This window comes from Manis javanica, chromosome 2, assembly GCF_040802235.1.
Source record: "Manis javanica isolate MJ-LG chromosome 2, MJ_LKY, whole genome shotgun sequence".
In the NCBI taxonomy this organism is placed as follows: Eukaryota; Metazoa; Chordata; class Mammalia; order Pholidota; family Manidae; genus Manis; species Manis javanica.
Window position 1 is genome coordinate 65827317 of NC_133157.1, and position 25362 is coordinate 65852678.

General features: G+C 40.9%; 1 protein-coding gene across 6 annotated transcripts in view; it reads right to left on the bottom strand.

The window, feature by feature from the left end:
- DOCK8 (dedicator of cytokinesis 8) overlaps positions 1-25362 on the bottom strand; it is a 223181-nt gene that overhangs the window by 75279 nt on the left and 122540 nt on the right. For all 6 annotated transcript variants that reach the window (XM_073228617.1, XM_036991205.2, XM_073228616.1 and 3 more), the window contains 8 exons: positions 12689-12806; positions 11156-11226; positions 9954-10092; positions 9259-9360; positions 6202-6297; positions 5299-5533; positions 2590-2754; positions 1245-1414 (listed from right to left, as the gene is read on the bottom strand). In XM_073228617.1, the coding sequence (XP_073084718.1) occupies positions 1245-1414; positions 2590-2754; positions 5299-5533; positions 6202-6297; positions 9259-9360; positions 9954-10092; positions 11156-11226; positions 12689-12806 (1096 nt within the window). The remainder of the gene's footprint in view (positions 1-1244; positions 1415-2589; positions 2755-5298; positions 5534-6201; positions 6298-9258; positions 9361-9953; positions 10093-11155; positions 11227-12688; positions 12807-25362) is intronic.

Here is a 25362-nt window from a genome sequence, read left to right on the forward strand (position 1 = left end):
CTCAGAAACCTCTGCAGAGATGAGCAAAGTGAGGCCCAGGGCAGGAACTGACTTGCCTGTGACCACACAGCTGGGTGGTGTCAGAGCTTAGACCCATCCCTGGTCTCCAGATTTCCTTTCTCACAACACAGTATCTCAAGTGAGTAGATTTTGTTAGGAAACTATGTCTAAACCTAGAGAGTTTGGTTTATTTTAATCAAACATGGGAAGTGATATTCTTCTAAAACCGTAGCTACTTAAGGCCAAAGATAACTGGAAAGAAAATTCACACTAAGAATTCATGATAGCTTTGTGGGGAAAAAAAAAGCCACCCACTGGATTATACACTTTAAAGGGGTGAATTTACAGTACGTGGATTATAACATAATTTTTTAAAAATTTCAAATGAGACATTCTACAAAATACCTGACCAGTATTCCTCAAAACTGTTGAGGTCATCAAAACAAGGAAAGTCTAAGAAATTATCACAATCAAGAGGAGACTAAGGAGGCATGACTACAAAATATAATGTGGTGTCCTGGATAGGATTCTGGAATAGAAAAGGGATGTTAGGGAAAAACAGAGGAAATCTGAATGAAATATGAACTTCAGTTTCTAATAACAACATATCAATATTGGTTCACTAATTGTGACACAGTACCACCTTACTGTAAATTGTTAATCACAGGGAAACTAGGTATGGAGTATACCATAACTTTGTGCTAAATTCACAAAAATTCTATAAATCTAAAACTCATAAAACTGAAAGTTTATCAAGAAAAAGCAAGGAATTCATGGAAGGAGAACAACATAGGACAGGTCACCAACCCTTTCAGGAACTCCATTTTTATTTGTTTATAAAATCTGACTTTGTTCGTTGGGATTATTACATGGGATAATCAATCTCTGGACATTAACGAATGTAAAAGGCAGATATTAAACAACAAAACAAAACAAGATTAAAACAACCTTTTTAGGTGTCAGGAAAGTTAAAGTTAATTATTTTTCCTTGAATTCATGTGGCTAATACAGATACGCTCTAAAAACTTCCTACCAGTTAAGTAACAGAGCAGATCTCAAATGCCACTTCTGCCTCTGCATCTTCCAGGAGGGTCTCAATCACTTCAAAAGCACACGAATTCCTCTAGAGCTGAGCAGTGAGGCACTTGACCACCCCAGGGAGGTTGATTTCATGTTGTTTCTCCAAGTGTCAGTTCCAAAGAAAAAAGCCAGCACCCCTTTCTAGGGTTTGACATCTTCCCTACCTTTGAAGACATGATGTTTTTAACCTCCTCGTCTGCTTCAGAGTGTGGCCCTGTGAGGTCTGGGTTACTGCTGCTCAGCACCCGGGCCTGCAGCAGCTTCGAGCTCACGGCAGCGGCAGAGGTGCGGCCGAAGGTGTGGTAGCGAGGGTCGGCGAGGGCCGTGGGGCCACCTGCACGCCACCAGGAACAGACATGTCAACAAAAAGGGGATCAGAGTCACTTACTGGGCTTGCACTGAAGAGGCATAGGGTACACAGCGGAATGAAGACCCACTAGATTCGGTCTTCGAATTAGGGTCTTGTTATCAAATGCCTAGGGGAGGCAGAGAGGCGAAGTTTTGGGGGTAAGTAGACAGGACGTGAGGCAGGTGGGGGTAGCAAGGACTGTGGTAAACTGCCTCTTCCAATGGCAGGGGCTGCTCCTCAGCGCCAACCTCCTATTGCCATGGGGGAACAGCCCCCAGGGTGCCAGAGCCTCTGAGTTCTCAAGACAAGCTGGAAAGGTGGATTTTTCAGCTTATTAACTATTTAAATGACGACAACTATACATAATATGCAATAAGGTTACCTGAGATTTAAGAATGCAAGAAATCATCTGAAACTTATGAGGATAATTATAAAGTCTATATGGATGTTTTTCACCTTCACATATCTACCTGTCTTCAAAAGGGATTCTGTGAGTCTATATGGTACTACCAGTACTTTTTTTTGTTTTTAATTCTTAAAAACTCAATCAAAATGACAAGTTTACTTATATTGAGGCTGTAGAGACTAATAAAAATGCCAGGTTTCTTCACTAGGGCCTGGCATTATGTGAACATATTAATACTACTTTTTATATCATGCTGACCAGCAGTTCTGGTTGATTATTGACTATGTAAATAATTAAGGAAATGAAGAAATGGATTATTACTATTTCCAAAGTTTAGCTGGGGGAAATGAGATCAGGCATTTTTTTTTTCAGAATGAAAATTATAGAAACCTCTGTTTGCCACTACCATTGAATATATATTATTTTCCTTATTATTTTCCTAGAATCCTAGGCCTCTGTTATCCATTCTCCATCTTTTAAAAAAGAGATCCTCAACTGAATCAGAAATTACCACCTGGGTAAAGCCCAGTAAGAGATTATCAGATAGGCAAAAAATAAATAAATGCACAGGGAGAGAGGCAGGAAGAAAGCAAGGGAGAAAAATCTACAAATAAACTTTTAATTTCAGCATTCATGTAAGCGTTGTGTCATTCTGAAAGTTACATCTTAATTTTCAGGCCTTTTATTTTGCATTATGGGGCAGTGGGTGGGCATGAAGGTACGCTGCCCACCCCCACACTGGGGGCAACACTACCTGACTTGGGCAAGTCCCTCTGCAGCTCAGGCAGGCGGAAGACGTAGTGCACGTAGGAGGCCAGCAGGCAGTTCCTCCCGTGCTGGTCCTTGCCCAAGTCCTTGCTATTGTGTAGACTGTTGACGATGGCCACCACGGACTCGAAGGCAAACTGGGAGAAGTTGGCTGAGGAAGCAAGAGAAAAAGGCAGCTTCACAGTCAGTCCTTAACGAACCCATCAGAATGTTCTCCGGAGCAGCAATGAGGAGTCCTGACCCCTGACCAACTGAACCAGCTGGTCAAGACAATGGCCTGGGGCAGATGAGTTGTTTTAATAAGCTCTAGCATGGCTCTGCTTACTGCAAAAAACTTCACATTTCCTCCCTCTTCTTCCTCCTCCTGCCAGCACTGTGGTTTTTCACAACAAACAAGTGAGACTGTCCGGCCATCCTCCCTTCTCTAAACCATACTGTAAATTGGTGCTACTCAGTGGGATCTGCACTGACACTTATCAGCATCTCCTGGGAGCTTGCTAGAAGTGCAGTCTCAGGCCCCACCCCAGACCTACTGGGTCAGAGTCGGCCTTTTAACAAGATGCCCAGATGATTCTCATGCACACTGTGATTTGAAATGCACTGTTGCACAGCAAAGATACTTGGTGTACAGATTAATCTGAAAATGTATGTGTATTATGTCATTCCCACAGTGGACATGTACAAAGGACTGATTTGCCATATCCACTCTCCTGTTTTGGAGTGCCAGCCCTTGGCAGTTTGGCACTATCCTACTTATCAACCTCGTACCCTTTTCTGCTCAAATTCAACTTCCCTTAAAACAAGGCAATCATTGTACTGTCCCCATCACATGTCTGCTCTTTCTGACCTCTGTGATTTCATTCACACTGTTGTCCCCTCCAAGAGAGCCCTCCCTGCTCCTCTGCACAAACTCACACCAACTCTATCCGCCCCAGGAAGCCTCTGACATCACTCAGTATAGGGCTTAGTGACACCAAATCACCAGGTTCTCTAGCTGTTGCTGGTGGCAAACCCTGTCTCTCAGCAGGCTGGAAGCCCTTCCAGGGAAGAGCACATTTCTCATGCTTTCTTGTCTCCTCGCAGGGCCTGAGACAGGCAGCTTCTGAATAAATGCTTATAGACCAAGGGCCTCCACCTACTCTGTCTGTCCCCACACCCTGCCATCCCCACATGATAAGGTGGCAATTTGCCAGGGAGAAGAGGCTCAGAACATGTGAATGAACATTCTTGTCTAGTGAACAAGTCTATATCAAATAACTGGAACTTAGAAAGCATTGTGCCACATATGTAGGGGCATGGAAAGAAATCCAGGGAGGTTAGAGGTCATCTCTCTGCAGGAATCTAGCTAGAGAAGCAGCAGCTACATGTATGAAATGTTAACTTACAACATAGGATGTCTTATCTGTGGAACCACAAAAGATGCATCCAGGAGACAATGCAAACCAAGGGATTAAGAAGACATGCTCTTCCCTGGCTCTGAAAGCCTACAGGTTCAGCACAAAACCCCTACCCCACCAATTTACTCTATTCCATAGCCCAACTGTGTTGTTTCTTTCTTTCCTCACATTTCTGTGCTTTTCTGGTTTTCTGCTTTTACCATGCTCATTTTCCTGTTTCCATTTTGGCTGCTTTCCCTCCAGCCCCCCTTTGAGACCATCTCAAACACCATCTTCTTCCTGGGGGCTGTCTCCATCCTCCTAGATGGACACTTCATGCCCCCCACCAATATTCAGCTGTGTTCTTTTGCCCTGGGCTGCTTGCTGTCTGCTATACTGTAGGACCTCTGAAGTCAGATAGGCTCTTGATAATTACTGTGGAGCCTACAACTCTTCAGGACTGCACTAGAAACACAGATGCCTACCAGAAACCCCTGCTAGGCTCACTAGCACAGGATAACATAAGACCAGTTCAAAACAGCATCAAACAGATGCCCTATAGCAGCCAGTCCACCCCTTCATGAGACGGGAAAAGCATGGACCAAGGTGTTACCTGACATTATTTCCAAAGGAAAGGCTTACGCATTATATTTAGTGTTAATTTGTTAAAAGTAAGCATCTAAAATATACTGTAAGATGGAAAAAAGATAAGTAGTTGCCAGGCACTGTGAAGCAGGGTGAGTGGGATGTGATTATGAGGGGCAGGGGATTCTACTGGGGATTGGTGGAATGTTCTGGAATTAGATGGTAGGTATAGTTGTGCAACCTTGTGAATGTACTAAAAACCACTGACTTGTACACTTCAGTGACTTTTAAGGTATGCGTATTATATCTCAATAAAAAAGTGATCATATTGAATTTCCATTCAGAAACTTCTTTTCCTTCCATTTAATATGAGTTGCCTTACTTTTTTAAAACATCACATTTCCTTGTTGATCAAGAAAACAGAAGTATCGTAGAAGTAAAGTAAATCCATCCATTACAGGGAATGGAATTTGAATGAATGCCTTTATCTCATTCAATAGATTTATTTTTTTAAACTATAATTTTAAGTGTCCTATATTGTTTATTTTTAATACCCAGGGAGTCTCCAGGAAAAAAAAAAAGCACTGTATTGACCTCGCTTGAACTCACATTATCAGTAGAACTGAAGAGCATGTTGTCCCTGCTCACAGGGTTTCTGGAGAATCACGTTGCATAAACCAATGTGCGGAGCTCCTGTCTGCTCCTGCCTCCCCACAGCCCCACAGGCTGCCTACCTGTCTGGCCAGCGATGACCATGGGCTGCACAGACAGCTGGAAGAGCTTGTCCAGCACCAGGTGTAGGAAGAGCACCAGAGGCTCCAGGCGGGAGGAGTTCAGACAGATTATGCTAAGCTTCAGCTCATGCTCCAATACAGTCTCGCTGATCTTCTGGTCCAGCACACGGATGGGGAAGGTCACCTGGCTCTCCAGGGAGTGACAGAGGGTGAAGAACTTCTCTAGGTGGTTGTCCTGTAAGACAGACAAGAGACCGCATGGGTCTTATCCCACCAGTGTTCACCAGTGGATCCATAAACACCATCAAGCAGCTCTCTACAGGCAGAACCTCTTATCCAAAGTTTCAGCCCAGAACTACTAAGACACGATATTTCAGGCTAAGATTATGAACTGCTTTGCAGAGTGGTGTGAACAAAGGAGAATCTCTCAATAACTGGTAACTGAAGGAAAAATAATCTGGATTCTGACATGCTCTGTAAGCAGAGGCAGGCATTCCCCCCACACACTGCCAATAAAGCGGTCTAAGTAGATGCGAAATACAGACGGGAGGGAGGGAATGTGCACTAAACAAAGAAGACGCTGGAGAACTGGCAGAACTACAGAGGGAGACAAGATAGCAGCAGGAAAATGTTTCAAATGAAGTCTCCCTGAACAATTTCTCAGCCAACAGTGCAGGTTCCTTCATTTAGGCACTCCCCAATTTTATACCATCTTTCCATTTAAACGAGTAAAACCTGAACAGGCTTGTTAAGTCCCCACAAAGAACTAAAGTTATTTTGTTTTATCCATGCACAAAGATTGTCATCGATCTTTTATTGGACTGTCCTTAAAACTTTCTGTGCTACTCCATCTTCAATTTTAGCCTCTGGCTCTGATGAGAAGTGGACTTTGATGTTCCTTACCTGGGTGTGAACAGAAGAAACAGCTTGCACTTCAATATTAAATACTCCCTTATGTCCTTCAGCCCACTTTATGGGAGGATTCTGTAGAGGGACTTTCTGTATTAAAAGGAAAAAAAAAAAGAAGAGCAATTCAGTCCTCTTTTGTGACATCTAACAAAAGCAGAGTGAAGCAACCTGAGTATAAATGTCAGGGTTATACAAACATAAAACTCCCTAGAAAACTAATATAACTGACTTGGAGTCAGGAGCCCCAGGTTCAAGTTCAGTTTTGCCCTGCACTAGTTATTTTTACTTCAAGAAGTCAGTAAAACTCTCTGGATCTTTATTTTTTTATGCTGAAAGAGGGGTTGGAACTGGGTGATCTGTCTTTAAGCTCCCATCTAGCATTGATAGTCCTTGATTGCAGGAACTGAAATAATGTGATATTTCAGGAATTTCCCCATTAATCAGGAATGTCAAGACAAAGTGTGGGATTATCTTACAAGATATGACATTTTCATGCTTTTGAGTGCCTGCAGTTATTTGCCTTTTAATGAAATGATTCCAAACAGCAGTCTTGCTAGGCTTCTGCTTTAATTTATTCAAAATGACTCTTTTATATCATTTACATGTCAATAGCTGTATAGTCATTAGAGGCCATTTCTTCCCCTAAATTCCCACCAGACTTGTTATCCTGTAGAGACGTCACACAGTGTTGAGTGAAAAGGGCCTAGCCTGACCCAGCCACGTGAGTGTGGGTTTTACATCTCTCACATTTTGATGGAAGGAATCACCCTGTACTAGCGAGGGTAGGATGTGTAGGATGTATACATTTGGTGGGGACCTTTGGAACTTTCTTAAGAGTCATAAATGGGGGCCAAAGCTGAATCTAGCCCACAGCCAAATTCTGTTTGGTCCAGTGTTAGAAACTTTTTTGAATTAGTTGCCAACATTTGAAAAATCATATTAAAGCATGCTTTTCTAACTTCTTTTGAGAACTGCAAGATATGAAAGCATTGGGCTTGCATCCCAGCATGGCACCAGTCTGCAGAGAGGAGGAGCAGCTGTAGTCTCTGATGGGCAGAAAATCTCCAGCATGAACAAATTCCACCAGGACCTGGCACTAATTATGGTACTTGCTCAACTCCTCCCTAGTACTGGAGTTTGCCATCTATGATCTAAAGTCCTACTGTCCTGTAGAAATATGATGTGAGCCATATATGTCATTTAAAACTTTCTAGTAGCCACATTTCAAAACTTTTTTAAAAAGGAATATTCGATAATTTTAACACTATGTTTCATTTAACCCAAATAGCCTAAAGATGATTGTTTCAATGAGTAATCAATATACAAAATTATGAATGAGCTATTTTACACTTTTTTTTTTCCTTACAAAGTCTTTGAAACCTGGTTTATATTTTATATTTGCAGCTCATCTCAGTTTGGACCAACCGTATTTTCACAGCCACATGTGGTTTGTGGTGATAGTTTTGGACAGTGCAGGTCTGAAGAATGTCAGGAGAAGCTGAGGGTGTAGCTATGAAGATAGCTCAGGGAAAATAGGAAAAACAAATGTAAGAAACTTAATTTAAGCACTGAGTTTGGTTCTTACTACTCCTTTTCTCATTTAATGTCCACTACAACCTTCCAGGCAGGAATGGGCTCAATTTCACCTTTGAGACTCAGAGGGCAAGCAATTCACCCATGTTCACACATGTCAGGAGTTGTATGTAGACTCTGGATTTTGGATCAAGATTTATTGGTCTCCAAAACCCGGGTTGGTTTTGCAGCATTACAAAGATAATTGGGCATTCTAGAAGGTTAGAATGTGCAGCTTGATGATGAAAAGGTGGATTTTCACCTTCAGGAAGGTGCTATGTGTCCAAATCACAAGGCATAATCAGGGAATGTCTGTGAACATCCTCAGCTTGATCTCAGGTGTTTGTGAGGAGAATAGTTTTGGTCTAAAGCCAGGCACATGCCTGTGGCCCTAGATAAAGGAAGCTTTTGTCTCCCAGAAGAAAAGAAAATGTGAGGAAAACAGAATAACCTGGGGATGGGGGATGGGTCATCAAAGTAGGGATGAAGATTAACTGTGAAAGTTAGAACAAAATTCAAACTCCTGGGAAATTCTTCAACTTGAAAATTGCAAGGAAAACAAAAGAGATGCCAGGGAACCTACACAGTAAGAAGAGTCTTAAAAGGCATGTCAACCAACAGCACTGTGTGGATCTAATTTGGATCCTGATTCAAACAAACAACTGGTAAAACGAACAAACAAACATATGACATTAATGAGATCATTGGAAATTTGATCACTGACTGAATATTTGAGGATATTAAGGAGTTATTATTAATTTTTAAGATATAACAATGGCATTGTGATGCTTATAAAAAGAACCCCTATTTTTTAAGATATATTCTGAAATATTTATAAATTAAGTAATGTGATGATGTCTGTGATGTGCTTCAAAATCATGCTTATTGGTGTAAACCTACACCAGCCAGACTGGGAAGCTGGTGCTGGTGTGGTCAGTGTAGAGTCCCTGGAATTCCTTTCAGTGGAGTGAGGGGCAAGACATACTGCAGGAACAGGAGAAGGGAAAGGCTACTCACACTGGGACCTTTTGGAGAATAAAAGCTCCAATATCTATCTGGGGACGATGACAACTGACCCAGAGGAGAAACAGATGGAATCTGGTATGGGAACCCTTTATAAGGGCCCAGGCTAAGAGCAGTTATCACAAATGGGCTCTGTCTGCCTCCCCTTTCATAATACATTATTCTGTGAATCCCTTTGTTGTAGATAATGCCACACAATCTGCCTTGGGTACAGGCTGCATTTACAAACATTCTGAATTGGTGATGTCTATGTGAATGGGGTTTCACAGCCAGGTATTTTCTTTTCTTCTATTAGCCAACAATGTACTCTTAGAAATGCCATGTGCTGACAGATGACTGCTCCCCAAACATGTTGAGCATCCTCGGCCACATCTAAAGAAATGGGAAGTGGATCTGGGAGGCTGGTTCAAGACCATGGATGATGGACAAGACCATGATGGCCAGCTAGCTAGTTACCTCTGCAGAATGCATGGAGTAGTTGGGCGGCAGCTTTTCCAAGGCAACTGGGAGACAGTAAGAACCCGTTTGAAGACGTTCATTTAAGAGAATTGGCAGCCACTGAAACAGATGATATAAAGAATAAAGTGGTATTTATTGCAGCATATAATTCTGGCAATTTATCTAGCTCACAATAATCAAATGCAACTAAACGATGATTAGATATTGACCAGGCCTCTTTTGGGCAGTAATTTCTGCCAAGTTCTTTGCATTTTAAATTTCCTGAGAACTCCTGAGATGGTAATATCAATGATTTACTGCTTTCAGAGCCAAGGGAGTAGCATTTTTCTTTATAGCCAGTGTTTGTGTGTGTCTGAACAACAATGTTTATTTTATCTTTTATATTTTTTTAGAGAAATAGGAAAAAATAGCTAGCTTTATATGGGAAGCATATATATTAGATTTGGAAATAATGGACACTGCACTGCTTTCTTTAAATGTGTATTGTTCAGTATCTGTCATTCACGAGCTTTCTGTTTTATAAGTCTGTCATTTGCTAAGTCATCTCTGTTCTTTGCTATAATCTGATCTGGCACACTTTGCTACTTCTGAAAGGAAAAGAGCAAGCGAATAAAATTTAGGTGTTTCTTTCTGCAGGGACCTTGGATGCACCAATAATGGCAGTGTGAATCGGCAAGTTGAAAACGACTCACTGAATATCCCAGGAGACTTTCCACGCAGGCTCCTTGCTTCTGCTGACAGCTGATATGATAGAAGGTGAACAGGATGTGGTGATTTACTGTGAGCTTAGCAGGGAGCTTAATTTTCACTTCTTCATAGAAGTCAGGAGACCTGTTTCAAAAGCACATAACATACAAATAACTGTCAGCAAGAATGAGGACATCTCTGATGATAAATTGTATCCCCAAAGACCCTTTGCTCCTCAGAACTTGCCTGCTTGGTGTTTTGCTTTTCATTTCACACCATTCTGGAAGTCCTTGAGACCAGGCTTATGTCACTGGATGTGCTTACTTATACAAGCCTGATCGCAAACTAAAGGCTTTGTCCGGACAAAAAAAAAATCTCTGTACACAGCGGAAAAATCCACCAACCAAATTTGAAGAAAGGATGAGGTTTGGAGTCCTGCTGTGACCTCCTTTTCTATCTGTACCCCAAGAACAGGGACTGGCACAAGGCCATAATTCATTAAAAGATTTTGAAGAGACAAATAAATGATGGTAGAGAGCCTGATTTTAATGAATTATGAAGTCCTAGTACTTCATTAAGGGCTTCATGTGTATTACCCATTTAATCCTCATCCCAACCCAGGAAAGTGGGTTGGGCAAAATACTTAAATGGGCCAAAGTTATCAAACCAGAATCAAACCCAAGTCCATCTGACCCTGTACAGATTTCCCTCCTCTATTTATGACATATGAATAATAGTTTAGGCATTATTCTGTGACCCAATTTACCCACATAACATTGAGTGTTCCATTTCTCCTTTAGTCTTAAAACTAAATTTTCTTAAAGTAGGTGGTGTGGCAGGTGTAGAGTGATGCATGAAAGACAGGAGACAGACAAAGGAGAGCTGGATTTTTTTCTTGGCCCTTTCCAGTATCTCAAAGCATGTTAGGAAATTCCTTTCTTTATAAATTTCCATAAAACCTCTCTGTATCATACTAGAATAGAAAACTCCAGAAAAATCAAAGCAATATTAGCTTCTTGAAGATATTTTCTTCTTCCAGACTTAACTAATAGCAAAAATTGTGCATCTCCAATACAGAATCATGGAACTGGCATGAATTTCCTCCCTCAATGGTGAAAACAATCAGGAGGAATCATGCAGGGATTCAGAAAAGCCGGGAGATAATGAAACAATCTTGCATACATTTAGAAGTCTGAAATATACTTACTTATTATGGTATGTAATGGCTGTACACACTTCCTGCAGAAATTCAGGCCCACTGGATTTTCCAAATATGACCTGTTCACCAATACAGAAGGGATCAAATTATCAGTGGCATTTGGGTACATCATATCAACTGTCATCAGTCCAACAGGATGTTCCGGTCTTATAGAGCTATATTTTGTAAATTAAGAAAGCCGAATTCTGTAACTGGCCTAACTGTACTCTGATGCAGGAGAACCGGCTACAAAGGGTAAACTGAGACCAGAAGGGGCATTATTAGTGACCAAGGGCCACAGGTTTGTGCGACTAGAAATCCAGCACTCTCACCGCTCTGCCTCACTGGCTACAGGTCTGTACTAAGGGGCAAAGCCACATAGTTTGCCCCCCACGAGAGATCCCTGACCTATGCTCTCTTCCCTCCAAAGACCAAAGTCTTGATCCCTTGGGTGATCAGGACCTTGAGTGGCCTGCCCTCATGTTTGTGCTACTTAGAAAGATACCTCCTAGGGCTAGATTCAACCCTAAAGGCACATGACTTCACAGGTGGACTCACCTTTGGACAAAGAAAAAGAAGAGATCTCCCCAGTAGATGCAATATTTATTGCTCATGCCAGATCCCAGGGCCTGGTGAGTGGGAAACAGGTTGGAGTTTGGCCCCCACTTGTCCCTGGCTGGTATCCTGGCTATAATCAGTTTCTGTACATCTCTACCTTGCGGCCCCAGTGGACTAGCCAGGGGCCAGAGCAGAGATTACCAGGGAGTCGAGCCCTCCTCTAGGGTTTCTTTCCCACCACAACTGCAGGAGGATAGCTTGCACTGGGATGGTAGGGGGATAATTAGGAGGATGGTTAAAAAAATAAAAAAGATATTTGAAGAATGAAAGCACTGGAAAAAAATTACTTCAGTAAACAGGGATATTAACTGAGTTCTATGACTTACAGAAAATAGTAATAGCTAACCACCCATCTCATTTAGTGGCAAATGGTAAAAAAAGAATATAAATTCTGGCATTCTGGGTTCCTTAGAGAATGCTGCATTACGTGTTTATTTTTTGATTTGTATCTTGCCTTATGATGACAGCCCATTCCTAAAAGATCTGAGATGCTGTGCATTTATTATGACTAGGCGGCACTTCCTGTTTATCCCCAGATGCGGTCCTGGCCTCTGGGGGGATTTGGAGGTGCTGCAAACATGGCTGACACACTGGGCCCGTCTCGCTGCTCCTTATGCTGTTAGGGTGTTGTACAAAGACTTTATGAAATTTTTCAGTCTTCTAAGATGATCTGCATCTCCAAATTTTATAGCTCACTATGGAATAAGTTAGGAAAGAATCTTTCAATTTAGACTGACCCTGTTTGCCCATCTGTATCCTGGGATCAATACTGGACTAGCCACAAAGGCCTTTGCACATGCCAAGCAGCACAGGTCTGAACAGACATACTCTGTCCACTGGTGAGCCCTAGATTTTGCCTGTGTGAACTGACAAGGGAAGTTCGGCCCACTTTGGTTTGAAGCAAATGCTTATTTCCCTCCATACCGGCATAGCGTTGCTAGCATCCTCTCCACACATAAACTGGATCTTTATTGTAATATTCCGGGCAGATGCTAGTTTGTTAGCAAAGTTCAGCCTCTGTGGGTAGACATAGAGAAGGTTTCTGGAAAAGAAAAGATGAAGAACCAATAAATGAGGTCTAGAGTTTATTTTGGCCTAGTTCGCCAGTGAATGCTAAAGCCAACACTCCTGGGAGCATCACTCTAAAGGAGGTTTCTGTTCACAGGTGAGTTATTTTTGGAGGAGTGAATTACTGCTGATTCTTCCTCTTCAGCTACAGTCATCTGATAACAATCAATCTCTGATTCGCCTCACATAAAGATGTGTCTGCTGCTGAGAAAGTCTTATTGTCTTGGAATGTGCAAATCTGCCTAGAGATAGCGTGTCAGATACAAAGATAAGCATGCAAAAAAGGTTCAGCTCATCCGTAAACAAAATTCACAGCCTAATAGATGATGGCCTAATTTGATTTCTTCTCTTTCTCTTTTTCCTTTCCAATCTTTATGTAAGTAATTTCAATCTCTTACTGGCACGACATAGTGTTGTATTAGTTTAGCTATCTAAGATGCCAGTTCAAACCTCCAAGCCCAATTAGCTACATAATATATATAATAACACATATAACAACAACAATATGAATAATATATACATTCACCTAACAACTGTAGGACAGGTAGTAACTATAATTTTGTATAGTTTTGCTTTTCTATTTACATTATTATGAGTATATTCTACTAAAAGATATGCTTTATGAGGGCAAAGGGATTTTTCTCTGATGTTTCTAATTCACTGACGAATCTCCAGCAGCTAGAATAATGCCTGGGACATGGTTGGTGCTAAATAAATATTTGCTGAATAAAGGAACAAATGTGTACATTTTTGATAAATCATATCCCTGACTTAAAGAAATAATAATAATACTAACACTTGCTACATAGTACTTCTCCTGACTTGGGCAATGTTCCAAATACTTCATATTTATTAATTTAATTCTAATAATTATCCTGTAAGTAGGTACTACTGTCAAGCATCATTCCCATGTCACAAGTGAGGAAAATATTAGCTACAAATATGTTAAGTATCTTGCCCCAAATCAGGAAGTTTGGAAATATAGGAGAGCATTGAAGCCAGGAACTCTAGCTCCAGAGCCATGCCCTTAGCCACTGAACTCTATATTCCCTCAGACAAGACTCCCCAGTAAGTGTGGGAGTCTGTGTAATTCATGATTTCTCTCAGTGAGAAACTTGCTGAATTTCCTGAGTCTCATTAAGGTGAGTGTCAACAGTATACCAAAGGCTGATTCAATTAGTTGGTGTCGCCTTCTTGGGAAAATGTCTTATCTTCCTCACTTCTTGGCCCACTACCCTGATTTCTAGGTAACACATTCTCCACACACAGACATATTCTTGCCCCAAAGGCTTTAAGATGACAAAGAACCTTTGTGTGAACTAGACACCAGGAGAGCAATATAGAAGAGGAAGGGCCAGGGAATCAGATTTCCTGCAGTGAATGTAGGTTCTCATAATACTTTACAAAGGACTTGCATGTTTACTGATATGAGGGTTTCTCAATCTCACCACTACTGACATTTTGGGCTGATAATTCTTTGTTGTGGGGGTTGACCTGTACTTAACAGGATGTTCAGCAGCATCCCTGGCCTCTATCCACTAAATGTTAGTACTATCTCCCCATTACTCAGTCATGACAATCAAAAATGTCTCGACATTGCCAAATGTCCCTTTGGGGGTGGGGATGGGGGCAAAATCACCCCCATTTGAGAGCCACTGGTCTACACACGTGAATGTGTGCTATACAGATCTGTATAACCATACCTAGCAGACTTCCCATCTATAATAGACACATTCAATGCCATCTACTGAGTCCATATTCAAGTGTAGAGTATGCTCCATTGGAAATGAATGAAGTTAACACTCAAGAGGCAGAAGACGACAATTTTAAAGCTGCTTAATTAACAAATTCTGGGGTAGTTAGAGGCTAGAAGACTGAAAGAGAAGGACCAGGCTATCACTGACTCTGTTCTCTCAACTCAAACCCCTTCATTGTGATAACCAGATTGAGCCTGCCACTGTGTGTGTGTGTGTGTGTGTGTGTGTGTGTGTGTGTGTGTGTGTGTGTGTGTGAAAATGGTCTTTTTGAACCACTGTTAGCATAAATCTACAGGTTTGCCCCACAGCCCTATCTTGCTATGACAATATCAACAGTGACAACACTAATAACCACAACTCTGGACAAGACCAAATGAATGGTCTGAGCGGACCTGCTTCTGGTGGACCATGCAGACTGCTCCCTGTAAATTACTTGGTCCCACACATACAAATGCAGAGGGAGCCACGTTACAAGGCTAATCCTCAAGGGAGAACTGTTGAGAGCACCCTCCTGGAGTACCAGGGTGGACTGGTTCACACTCAGAATCCCTGTCTGGTCAGGTAAGAGGATAAGAAAAGATTTCTGACCATTCTGAAATGGGGGCAGTCCTCAGAGCTAAGCAGAAATGAGATGAGAGAGCCTAATATTAGGAACCAGGTCTATTTTTTTTTTTTGCCATCATATTCCTTAGTCTAGCTTCTCCTTCAGAGTTTGAAATTTTATTCTGTACTGTATTTCATGCAATTTATCATTGCTAGTGCAAAGATACTTATTTCACTGAATGTCATAAAACCTTTAGTCTTACACCAGGAATCAAAGTAAGGCTAACTCCATTAGCCTGTGGTCACTGAAAACTGCACCACAAAAGAGTGTCACCCAGTCTGTCCCCAGAATCACATTGTACTTTGCAAAATGGTGACAAGTGTGTGGGGAAGAGGAGGAGGGTGTGGCTACATGCTCTTGGAAACGACTTAGTGGTAAACTAAGATAAACAGGTTACTGTGCATCATGAATCTCTTCAAGGGGAAAAGACCGCTCCATTCCCCAAATACTTTGAGCTCAGAACGCATTTTGTTGATTTATTCTTTCAAGGAATATTTCATGGGTTTAATATGCTGAGAAATCACTTGGGAAAACATTGAAATAACCTTACTTGGCAACCAAAGAACATCCCACATCAAGAAAAGAAAAGCTAGACCACAAGGATTCTCTACTGAAGTACCTTGCACAGTAATGAATGCTCTCCGTGATTCAAGGAGGAAGAATGGTATGTGGGACCACGAGGAACACACAGGAACCGTTAACTTGCAGATACAAATCCAAAGGCCATGAAGGCAAATGAACAGCATCCCTTTCTTACTTCAGCCCAGTCCCTCCATATTGGGTGACTCAGTGGAGGCTGAATAAGTATCTCAGGGCTGGGAAGAGATGTTAAGTTGCTGTATCCTGCGACCGCCCTAGGCCACTCTGCCTCAGCACCATAGTTACCCTGGCATGGTAGCAACTAGCACACACCTACCCCCTTGCCTGCTGGCCTTTGTTTCCAGGTCTTTCTAGCTACCATCCTGTCTTCTTGTTGATTCTTTTAATGGGGTCACAGCCTGGCTGCAAATGGTCAACTGCACTGACCACTTCCTACATTCAAGTGAAAAAGAAGCTAAGTACAAGGCAAGAATTTCATCAAAAGGAAGTTTATTAAATTTACATGATGGACAGAACTCTCAATCAGCTTCAAATATCTGTAAAGTGCAGATGGTCTTCCCAGAAAGGTCAATGACAGGGTGTAACATATGAAGGAATTAACATAGAATTCTAAGGTGTGCAAGCTGGGAGGCCCATAGCCCAAGCCCCAACTTCGAAAGATGAGAACACTGAGAGTGGCCTAGGGCGGTCGCAGGATACAGGAATCTTTCCTACCATCTTATTTAACAGGTCCACTCAATTCTTTTATAATCATATAATTATCATACATATTATTATGAAATTAATATATGATAAGGGACAGTTCATTTTGTGCATTAGCCACAGAGCAGGTATAAGGTCCAGTTTAGTGCTGTTCTAGAATCTACAAATGGCTATCTCCAGGGTACCTTCCAAATCTTGCTCTGTCCAACAGAGGGAGCTCAAGCCTGAGGCTGTCAGGAGTTGACATGGATAGAGTAACAGTGACAGAAGGCAGTTCAAAGTTGGGGTTTGGGGTGTGTGTGAGGGGGTACAGACCCCTCTCTGCTCACTCTTGTGCATCTCTGCTGCCAACTAGCAGAGCGCTAGTGTCAGGGTGTGGTTAATAGTGTTGGCTCTGGAGCAAGTTTCTTAGCCTCTCCAAAACTCCAGTATGGGCTATAATTCTACCTACCTCATTGGGCTGTGGTGAATACTAATGAGAACTTAAATGACAGCGAGGATGATGATGATTTCCTCCACACAGCTAATATGTCAGATACCCTCTCCAAACGATACTTTCTGCTCCAGACTACCCTCATTCCTCATCTGGACCTTTGTAAGCTTTCCCAATTCATCTCTTGACCTCTACACTCGCCCCTTACAATATACTCCTTTTATATTGGTCAGAAGATCTCTCAAAAGTATAAAATAGGTTTTTGTCAGGACCCTACAAGGGTCTCCTAAACCTCTTGTCATGGGCCCTATTGATCAGGTCCTTGGCAATCTCTCTGACCTTCTTGCTCATTACTTTTCCACACTGGCCTTTTTTCAAGGCCTGGAACATTCTAAACTTATTCCCACCTCAGGGCTTTTGTACCAGCTCTTTCACTCCCTGGGAGAGCTGCTCTCAGTTCTCTAATGACTGGTTCCTTCTCATCTCTTGGGTTCCAGCTCACATGTCCTATCCTTAAAGGAGTCTTTCCTACCGTCTTATTTAATTGGTCCACTCAATTCTTTTATAATCATGTAATTATCATACATATTATTATGAAAGTAATATATGATAAGGAAAATCATCTGTATCAATGTTTTCAATCTTTAATAGTTGAAAAGTACAGAAAAGTCTAAACAATAAAATTCAATCACCCAGTATCCCACTGCACTGAGGAAAATCACCATTCAGACTAGCATATTTCCTTCTTTCTTTCCTCTATACATTAAACATTTTTATCATACTGCATATACAAAGCTTTGTCTTGTTTTTGTGTCCTTTAATGCTGTTCAATCATTACCATTTTCCCAATATGACTAAAGGTCTTAATAAACATGATTTTAATGGCGACATGATATTCCATATTATGAATGTGCCATGATTTATACCAGTCTCCAAAATAAGCATTTAGGTTCCTTCCTTTTTTTCAATTACAAAGATGTGATGAACACTTTATATATCTTACCCCTCTGCAATGTAGTACACTTCTGGAAGCATCTCTTTAGGTTCTGTGTAGTTCAATATCTTCATGTTTGAATTAATTGAAAAGACACTAATCAACCTTTCACTAGAAATAATGGGCCAGAGTTTGTAAAAATGCTTTGAAGTAGCTGGGTGAAAAGGGCTGGGTAAGTCACCACAGTAGAAGCCCTGCCAGACTGGATAAGCAAGTTCACCATCAGCACACTCCTCTCCTATGTCCCAGTGCAGGGCACTGCCTACCTGTCACACACATTCCCCAACACAGGTCAACAATTTTGCACTTTGCTTCCACAGGGGTTTCCCCTGTGTTCAGTCATCACCGTAGACATTCAGTGACCTGCCTCATACTGAACGCCCTTTCCACAGAACACACTTTGAGAGAATTTAGTTCAATAATTTTTTTTCAGGACAGAAAACTGACACCAGGGAGCTTAAATGACTTTGCCTAAGAAATTTTTTAAGAAGATACATTTCCCAAGGATCATCATATTTCTTACTGGCAAGAATGTTAAAGTGATATCTTTTATTAAATATGCATATTTTTAAAGAAATGAATATATGAAAATAATAATGTTTTCTCTTAGGAGGGAAGATCCAGCTGCATGATCCATAATCCAGAGCCTAAACTAGGTAAGAGTAGTTAATAACAAGCTGATAAATAGGCTCATACCTTTTATGTGTGGTAATTCAGTGCCTCATATTAGCTAGCGAAAATCCTAAGAACTAGGTTATCTAATGATTTCTGAGAAGATAGCCCATAACCAAAACAGGAATCATTTGTTATGGCCAAGTTATTTTGAAAGCTACTTTAGTAACTACAGGTCAGTGTATGTGCAAGGCATTTAGTATAGTCTCATCTTCCCCCAAAAGCAGACAAAAATGGTTCTCTTCAGTTACATTCATCACAACAGCAAACAGGACACCCAGTATTCATCAATAATTTTCTTTCCAGAGTCACTTCCTTATTATATATATTCCAGACTGCTTTTCCTTATTATAAACTGTAATTCTTTCCCCTGATTCAGCAACAGCCCCTCAACTCATTTTTAAACTGCTGCTGTAAGTCAGCAGCTCTGGGATATTATTTGGTAAGGGCTGCTTATCACAGGCCTCCATACAAGCCCATTTTCCTTGGTATAAAAGTGACTTAAATTATAGGCATTATTGATACTCAAGAGACCCCTGATTCAGCAACAGACCCTCAACTCATTTTTAAACTGCTGTAAGTCAGCAGCACCTCCAAACTTGTGGAATTTGGTTATTCTTAGATCAAATTAACCAAACTCTCTCTGCTCTTTATCATATTGGGACCATCTTCTATCTCCTTTGCTGAAAATAGGTCAACTCAAGGGACTTTGAAGTCTTTCTAAGCCACAATGCCAAAACCATCAGTTTGGCTTCTCAGTTCAACCTATTCTTTATCCAGTGAAGGAAACAAAGAGAAAAACCTGCTTCTGTCACTTCTCCCCAAGATGACCTTAGTGTTCTCTCCCAGAGGCTTCTCCAGCTTGGAGTGGAGCCCAGGGAGCATGTGAGCTAGAGCAAAAAGCACTTTGGGCACCTGTTTCACCCCTTTACCTGAGCTTCTAACACAAGTCAGCCAGCAGGAAAGGAAGAAAGAGGGCCTTGAGAGGACAGCTGAACAGCTCAACAGGAGGAATGAAGACCTCCATCCACTGGTGTGGGCATGAAGTACAAGGGGAAATTTAATGTGGAGCTAAAATGCCGGGCAGAAGACAAGGAGGATGCGTTCTTCAAGGCAGGGGGCTTTCTGACAAAGGTGGTGGATGGCATCAGGGTGAGTATATAACTATTGAAAATTTGAGTCTATCATGATTGGAAAATACACCACAAAGTTAAGATTCAAGAAGTTGGGGTCACTTCTGTGAAAAAGCCTGGTTCAGAAGAGTGGTGGTGAAGCTTAGCTCTTTGTGATAATATGCTTTTGTATCTCCCATTGTTGGTGCCTGTGACCTAAGCCATGTTTGGGCAAAAAAATATTTGTGTCACTCAGTCCCATGGAATGAAGAGAGGACCACTCAGTCATGTCACTAAGCCAGAAGCCTAGCCTTCTGAACTCAGGATATTCCACTTAAAGAGCCTTGGAAATCCCAAAGAGAGCCAAAGGTTTAACTACTGCTGTTCAAGCTGTTCAAACGGTCCATGATGCTTCCAATGTTCTCTTTGAGAGTGAGACTGAAGTGAGTAAAATAGTTATACTTATGCATCATGTTCAGTGAAAATTCAGAATGTGAAACTTTACCTATGACAGAGCCAAAGAATTGATGAGCTATTCACTTTAGTGAAAATGCTGCAGAACCAATTGCATGAATGAGATGTCCTCATTCAAAAACAATGGAAAATGGTTGGCGGCTCTCACTCCCTTTAGTAATTTGTTAGCAAGAGACTTTGATTCCAACAGAACAAAATTTGAATGCCTATTAACATCAGGAACATCTTGCACTTATTTGGTGTCTTTAACTCAAGTGTTCCAAAGGAAATTGCTAATCTAGATACACATTATTTTAAGATACTTAATGCAAGGTGATCAGCTGAGGAGGTGAGTCTGTTTATCATTCACACTTCACCAGGAGTAACTATTTTAAATGTAATAGTAAAAATGAATTCTTACCAAGTGCAGGCACTCTTCTAAGCACCCGTGACAGGTACTGCTATTAGCCTCATTTGGCAGATGGTAAAACTGAGACACAAAGAAGATGCATAACTTGTGCAAGGTAACAGAGCAAATGCAGCATGGAAATCAAATCCATGTTCTCTGAAGCCAAACCCAGTTAACGTAAGCACTGCTGTCTCTAAGAACAACAGTGAACAGTCTTACTGGTTAAAAATCAGACTCACAGGCACTTTATTGTAATGTGGTCTTTTGTTATATTATTTACAAGAGAAAAAAATAATGTTTCCGAAAACGAACTATAAGATTTTTTAAAAGCTTTAAAATAGCATTATTAACTTAGAAGATGAGAATGAGAAATCGCCATCAGTGTCAGAAAGAGGTTTTGATATTTTAAATATATCAAGAGCAAACTGAAGTTAGAAATCTCAGCGCTCAAGAGTTCGTGTATTTTGGAATTACCTAGGAAAACTGCAAATCTAATATACTTTAAGTGGGTGTATGTTTTGAAATGTGCTTGTAAGGGAGCTAAGACTTTGCTACTCAAAGGATGTCTAGGGAGGAGCATCACCCAGGAGCCTGTTAGGATGCATCACAGAACTACTGAATCAGAATCTGAATTTTAATAACACCCCTGGTGATTCAAATGCACATTCAAGTTTGAGAAGCACTGATCCAAGAGAACCAGTCTGTCTTTAATTTGGCTAATAAAGGGATCCTGTAATTCACTGTGATTCCTGATTCCTTTTTTTTCTTTCCTTCCCCTGCTTGGCTGCTAGGAAGCTCCAAGTCAAGCAGATGACTTTTTAAGGAACTGTCAAGTTCCAGATATACCTCAATATATATCTGGTATTAACCTTACCCAGATTTAGATTGATTTCCCTCTTACTTTCCTTTCACCAGAAATTATACACCTTGCTACATAATCTCTGTAAACTGCCTTAGATACTTTTTAGAATGAGGTGGTTTGTGAATAAATGCACATGAATAAAACATTTGCCATGTCCTGTCTTGTCATTCCTGGCTCCATGCCATTATTTGTGTTTATTCCTGTTTCTAACACTTCAGGTTAGATCAAAGCATAAACCCATAAAGGAATCTGTGAAAAAAAGGAATAGAAAGAAAAACCCTGATACATAGGGTGAAAAGAACATCCCATCTTCAGAAATCAGAACAAGAAAAACAGAGAGCAAAACCTGTTCTGGACACTAGTCAGGGCCCACACAGGCTGCCTGCCCTGGGAAATGGCACAAGATTAGAAGGAGGCACTGGGGATGTTGCACAAGCAGCAACTTGCCCCTTCGTAACCTCTGTGCTCCATGAACTAGGCTGCAGCGTTTTGTATAAATGCTCGAACTGCATTCTGAACACCAGGGACCTCTAAACGTCACCCCCACAAAAAGCAAGTGCAGTTAAGAAGCCAGAGACAAAGTGTTACCAAATCGTTGAGAAACACTGCAATAAATGACCCAATATTTTCTGTTAAAGGTCCTGTTATGTTAAAAAAAAAAATGCACTCAAAAACAGAAATCAAGTGTAGAGAAAGTGAAATTTCCTATGGCCAGGATTCTCACATGGTCAGTTTGCTCACTACACACATGTAGGCAATACATTATTATTGACTCTATATAAAGATCTCTGCCCAGTGCTCTGGGCAGCACAGCAGCACAGCTGCAGGAGAGCAGAGACTGGAGTGGTGGCAGCGCCGAGGATAGAGACTGAGACAGCTGTGGGAACAGAGAGGCCCAGAGGCTGAGACTGGCTTGCTACATGCAGACTTACCCTGAGCTGGCAGAATTCTATGCTTGACCTGCCACCATGGGAATAAAGTTGGGTATAAACCCTTTCACCCCAAGAACACTCCATTGTCATTTTTTTGGTCTCACTGAATCCATAGTGAACTTGTCTGGGTCTGAAACCCATTGGCAAGACATCAAGAAAGAACCAGCAAGCTCTAATACCTCTTATTATAAACCACTTTTGAAGTTTTTTTTGGAGGAAAAAACCCCCATGCTTTCCCAATTTGAACATCAGATATGGTATCTTTATACACATCAACTATTATTACACTGTCTTGAACAAGAACTAAATACTCACAGCTCCTATGATATTTATAGTGCACCTTTCCTAATACATCAATCCCTATCCCTTCACTTTAGGAGGTACATAGAAGTTTCTCTTAAGTGAGAGTTTGGAAAACTAGTATTACTCCTGTTAAATAAAGCAGGACCTCAAGCAAGGGAAAAAAGAATGCTACCTTTAGAAATAAGTCAAAGCACTCACACTCTCCTTAAAATCTACTTATTTATTTAAGAATAGGCCAACTATCTTTCCAATAGCAAAAAATCCACAGGGAAAATTATGATATTTATGGTCTTAGGTCTTACCTAGATCAGATTCCCATTGAAAAGAATAACAAATACATAAGCATTTGCAACCTGCTGGGGAAAATTGACAGCTTTAAAAAAAAAGAACATTTCTCTTCAGCCTTGCCTAAAAATTTTTCTTTAAACATACAATGAACTAACTGAAATTTTACCGATTAGATATCCATGTTATCAAAATCTCTTTTGAAACACTGCTTGGCAGATTTCAAGTATTGAGAGTTTTACCTATCACTCACTCCCACCTTAGTATGAATTGGTTTTCTCAGTTCCTTTCCTTGCACAGAGGTTGGGTCTAGAAACTGTTACAACTGTGGCAGCAGGTTCTAAAACGGCTCCCAGTGATCCCTGCCTGCTTGGATTCTTGCCCTGTGTGATTCCCCTCCTTTTGAGTGTGGGCTGCACCTACTGACTTGTTTCTAACCAACAGAATACCACAAATGTGACAGGATGTCACTTTTTAGATTAGGTTACAAAAAGATTCTGGCTTCTGTCTTGCTTACTATCTTTTGTTTATTCTAAAGAAGCCAATTGCCATGTAGTTGCTGGCTTAAGGAGAGACCAATAAAGCAAGGAATCCAAGGAAGCCTCTTACCAATAGCTAATGAGGAGCTAAGGATCTTAGCCCAACAATCCAAGACGACCGGAGTGCTGTCAGCAAGATGAATGAACTTGGATATGAATCCTCCCCTAATTGACCTCTGGGATGATCACAGCTTTGGCTGACGTTTTGACTGTGGTCTTTGGAGAGTTCAGAGACACTCAGCTAAGCCACCCCTGAATAATCCACATAAACTGTGAGATAATAACTATTTGTCGGTTACACAGCAATTGACAGCTAATACAAATACATTTTTTAAAAGTGTATGTCGTATCTGCTGATATTTAAACATGCTATTCCTTTAAAAATACTTTGTATTGCCAAAGTTCCAATTCTTCTTAACTGGGCCTCAGGGTTAGTCTACTGGTCTAAGAAATATATATAATGACCACCTAGAGGAAGATATTCTTAATATTAAAATAGCCTCTTTGGACTCAATCCAATTTCTAACTTAGTATGAAAACTTGAGAATTACTACAAACATAAATAAATAATTTTTCTTTGTTTCTAGCTTAACTTCTATAAGCTGAATTAAGCAATGTCTCTTCAAGAGGCTATGACAGGTCAGGAAAAGGTAAGAGGGATGCTAAAAAGTATCTACCAGAAACATCCTCTGTCTCCCCTAAAACAACACATTTTTAATGAGAGCCTCCCCCAAGTAAAAAACAAAACAAAAATTTCAATGATATTTGGCTTGTAAAAGACCTAAAATTCAAGTTTAAAGATACTATTTCCATGCCATATCTGGACTGGGCTGAATTTTTAAAGAAATATCCAGACACAATTATCACATGAATGACTGACGTGAACCAACTTGCATTTTTTTTTTCAGGTACAGAGGGAGCACATTTTTTCCAGGCTTTGCAAATAGTTTCCTAAAACAAGTCTGCCAGCTGACAAGAACACATACACATACCAGAAATTTCCAATTTTTGTTGGTACTGAAGGTATTTTTTTTTTTTTTTGGTTTAGGGCAGAACCTTTAATAGTCCCCTACCTGTTCAAAGGAACAGCCAATGGATAAATCAATACTGTTCATTAATGCTTGCTTTATCATTCCTGCAGGTTTTAAAATGGTCAGATGCCCTGGTTGGATTAGGGAAGCAAGTATTGGAATTGGGGAAAACAGCAGGACTACTAAGAAATAAATGCCCACATGCCCTCAGCTACCTCTAGAAACATCTATCAGCTTTTGGTACTTGGTGGAAAGAAGGCTTGTCTGGGTTTTGGAGGTGGCAGAAGTTGCAAAGATCTCAAGGTGGCTACAGGACAAAGCTACATGTATGTGTTTCAGTAGATAAGTGTGCTTGTGAGTGTTTCTGATGTCTCTTAGGAGATTGGGGTTTGCCTCCAAAGAGAAACAGTCACCCCTTCTTGCCTCTTTCAGCCTTGGGGTTTATATTTCACAATGTCAAATTATTCCTCTGTGGCTGCTGCTGTTTTTCTCCAATTGTTTCTCCAGTTGGTCACACACCAACACCCACCGGACAAGCACATGAACCATTGGGAGTTACGGACAAGTCTGCAGAATAATTTATTGGGTAAATGCTAAATTTCTAGACAAATCCTGATTCTCAAAGCGTTCCTTCTGTCTTTAGGGAAAGTTCTACAAGGTGTTAGAAACACTGTGTACACTGCAAAAAATGTAGGGTTTGCCCAACACTGGCTATGAACAGAGAGATGGCCAGGGAACTGCTGTCATAGCATCTTTCCCAGCAAACACTGCTGCCCACCATCCTGCCCCAGGGAGTAAATAGCCCCTGGATGTGAAGAAGAAAATGTTCTGTCCTTCATGAG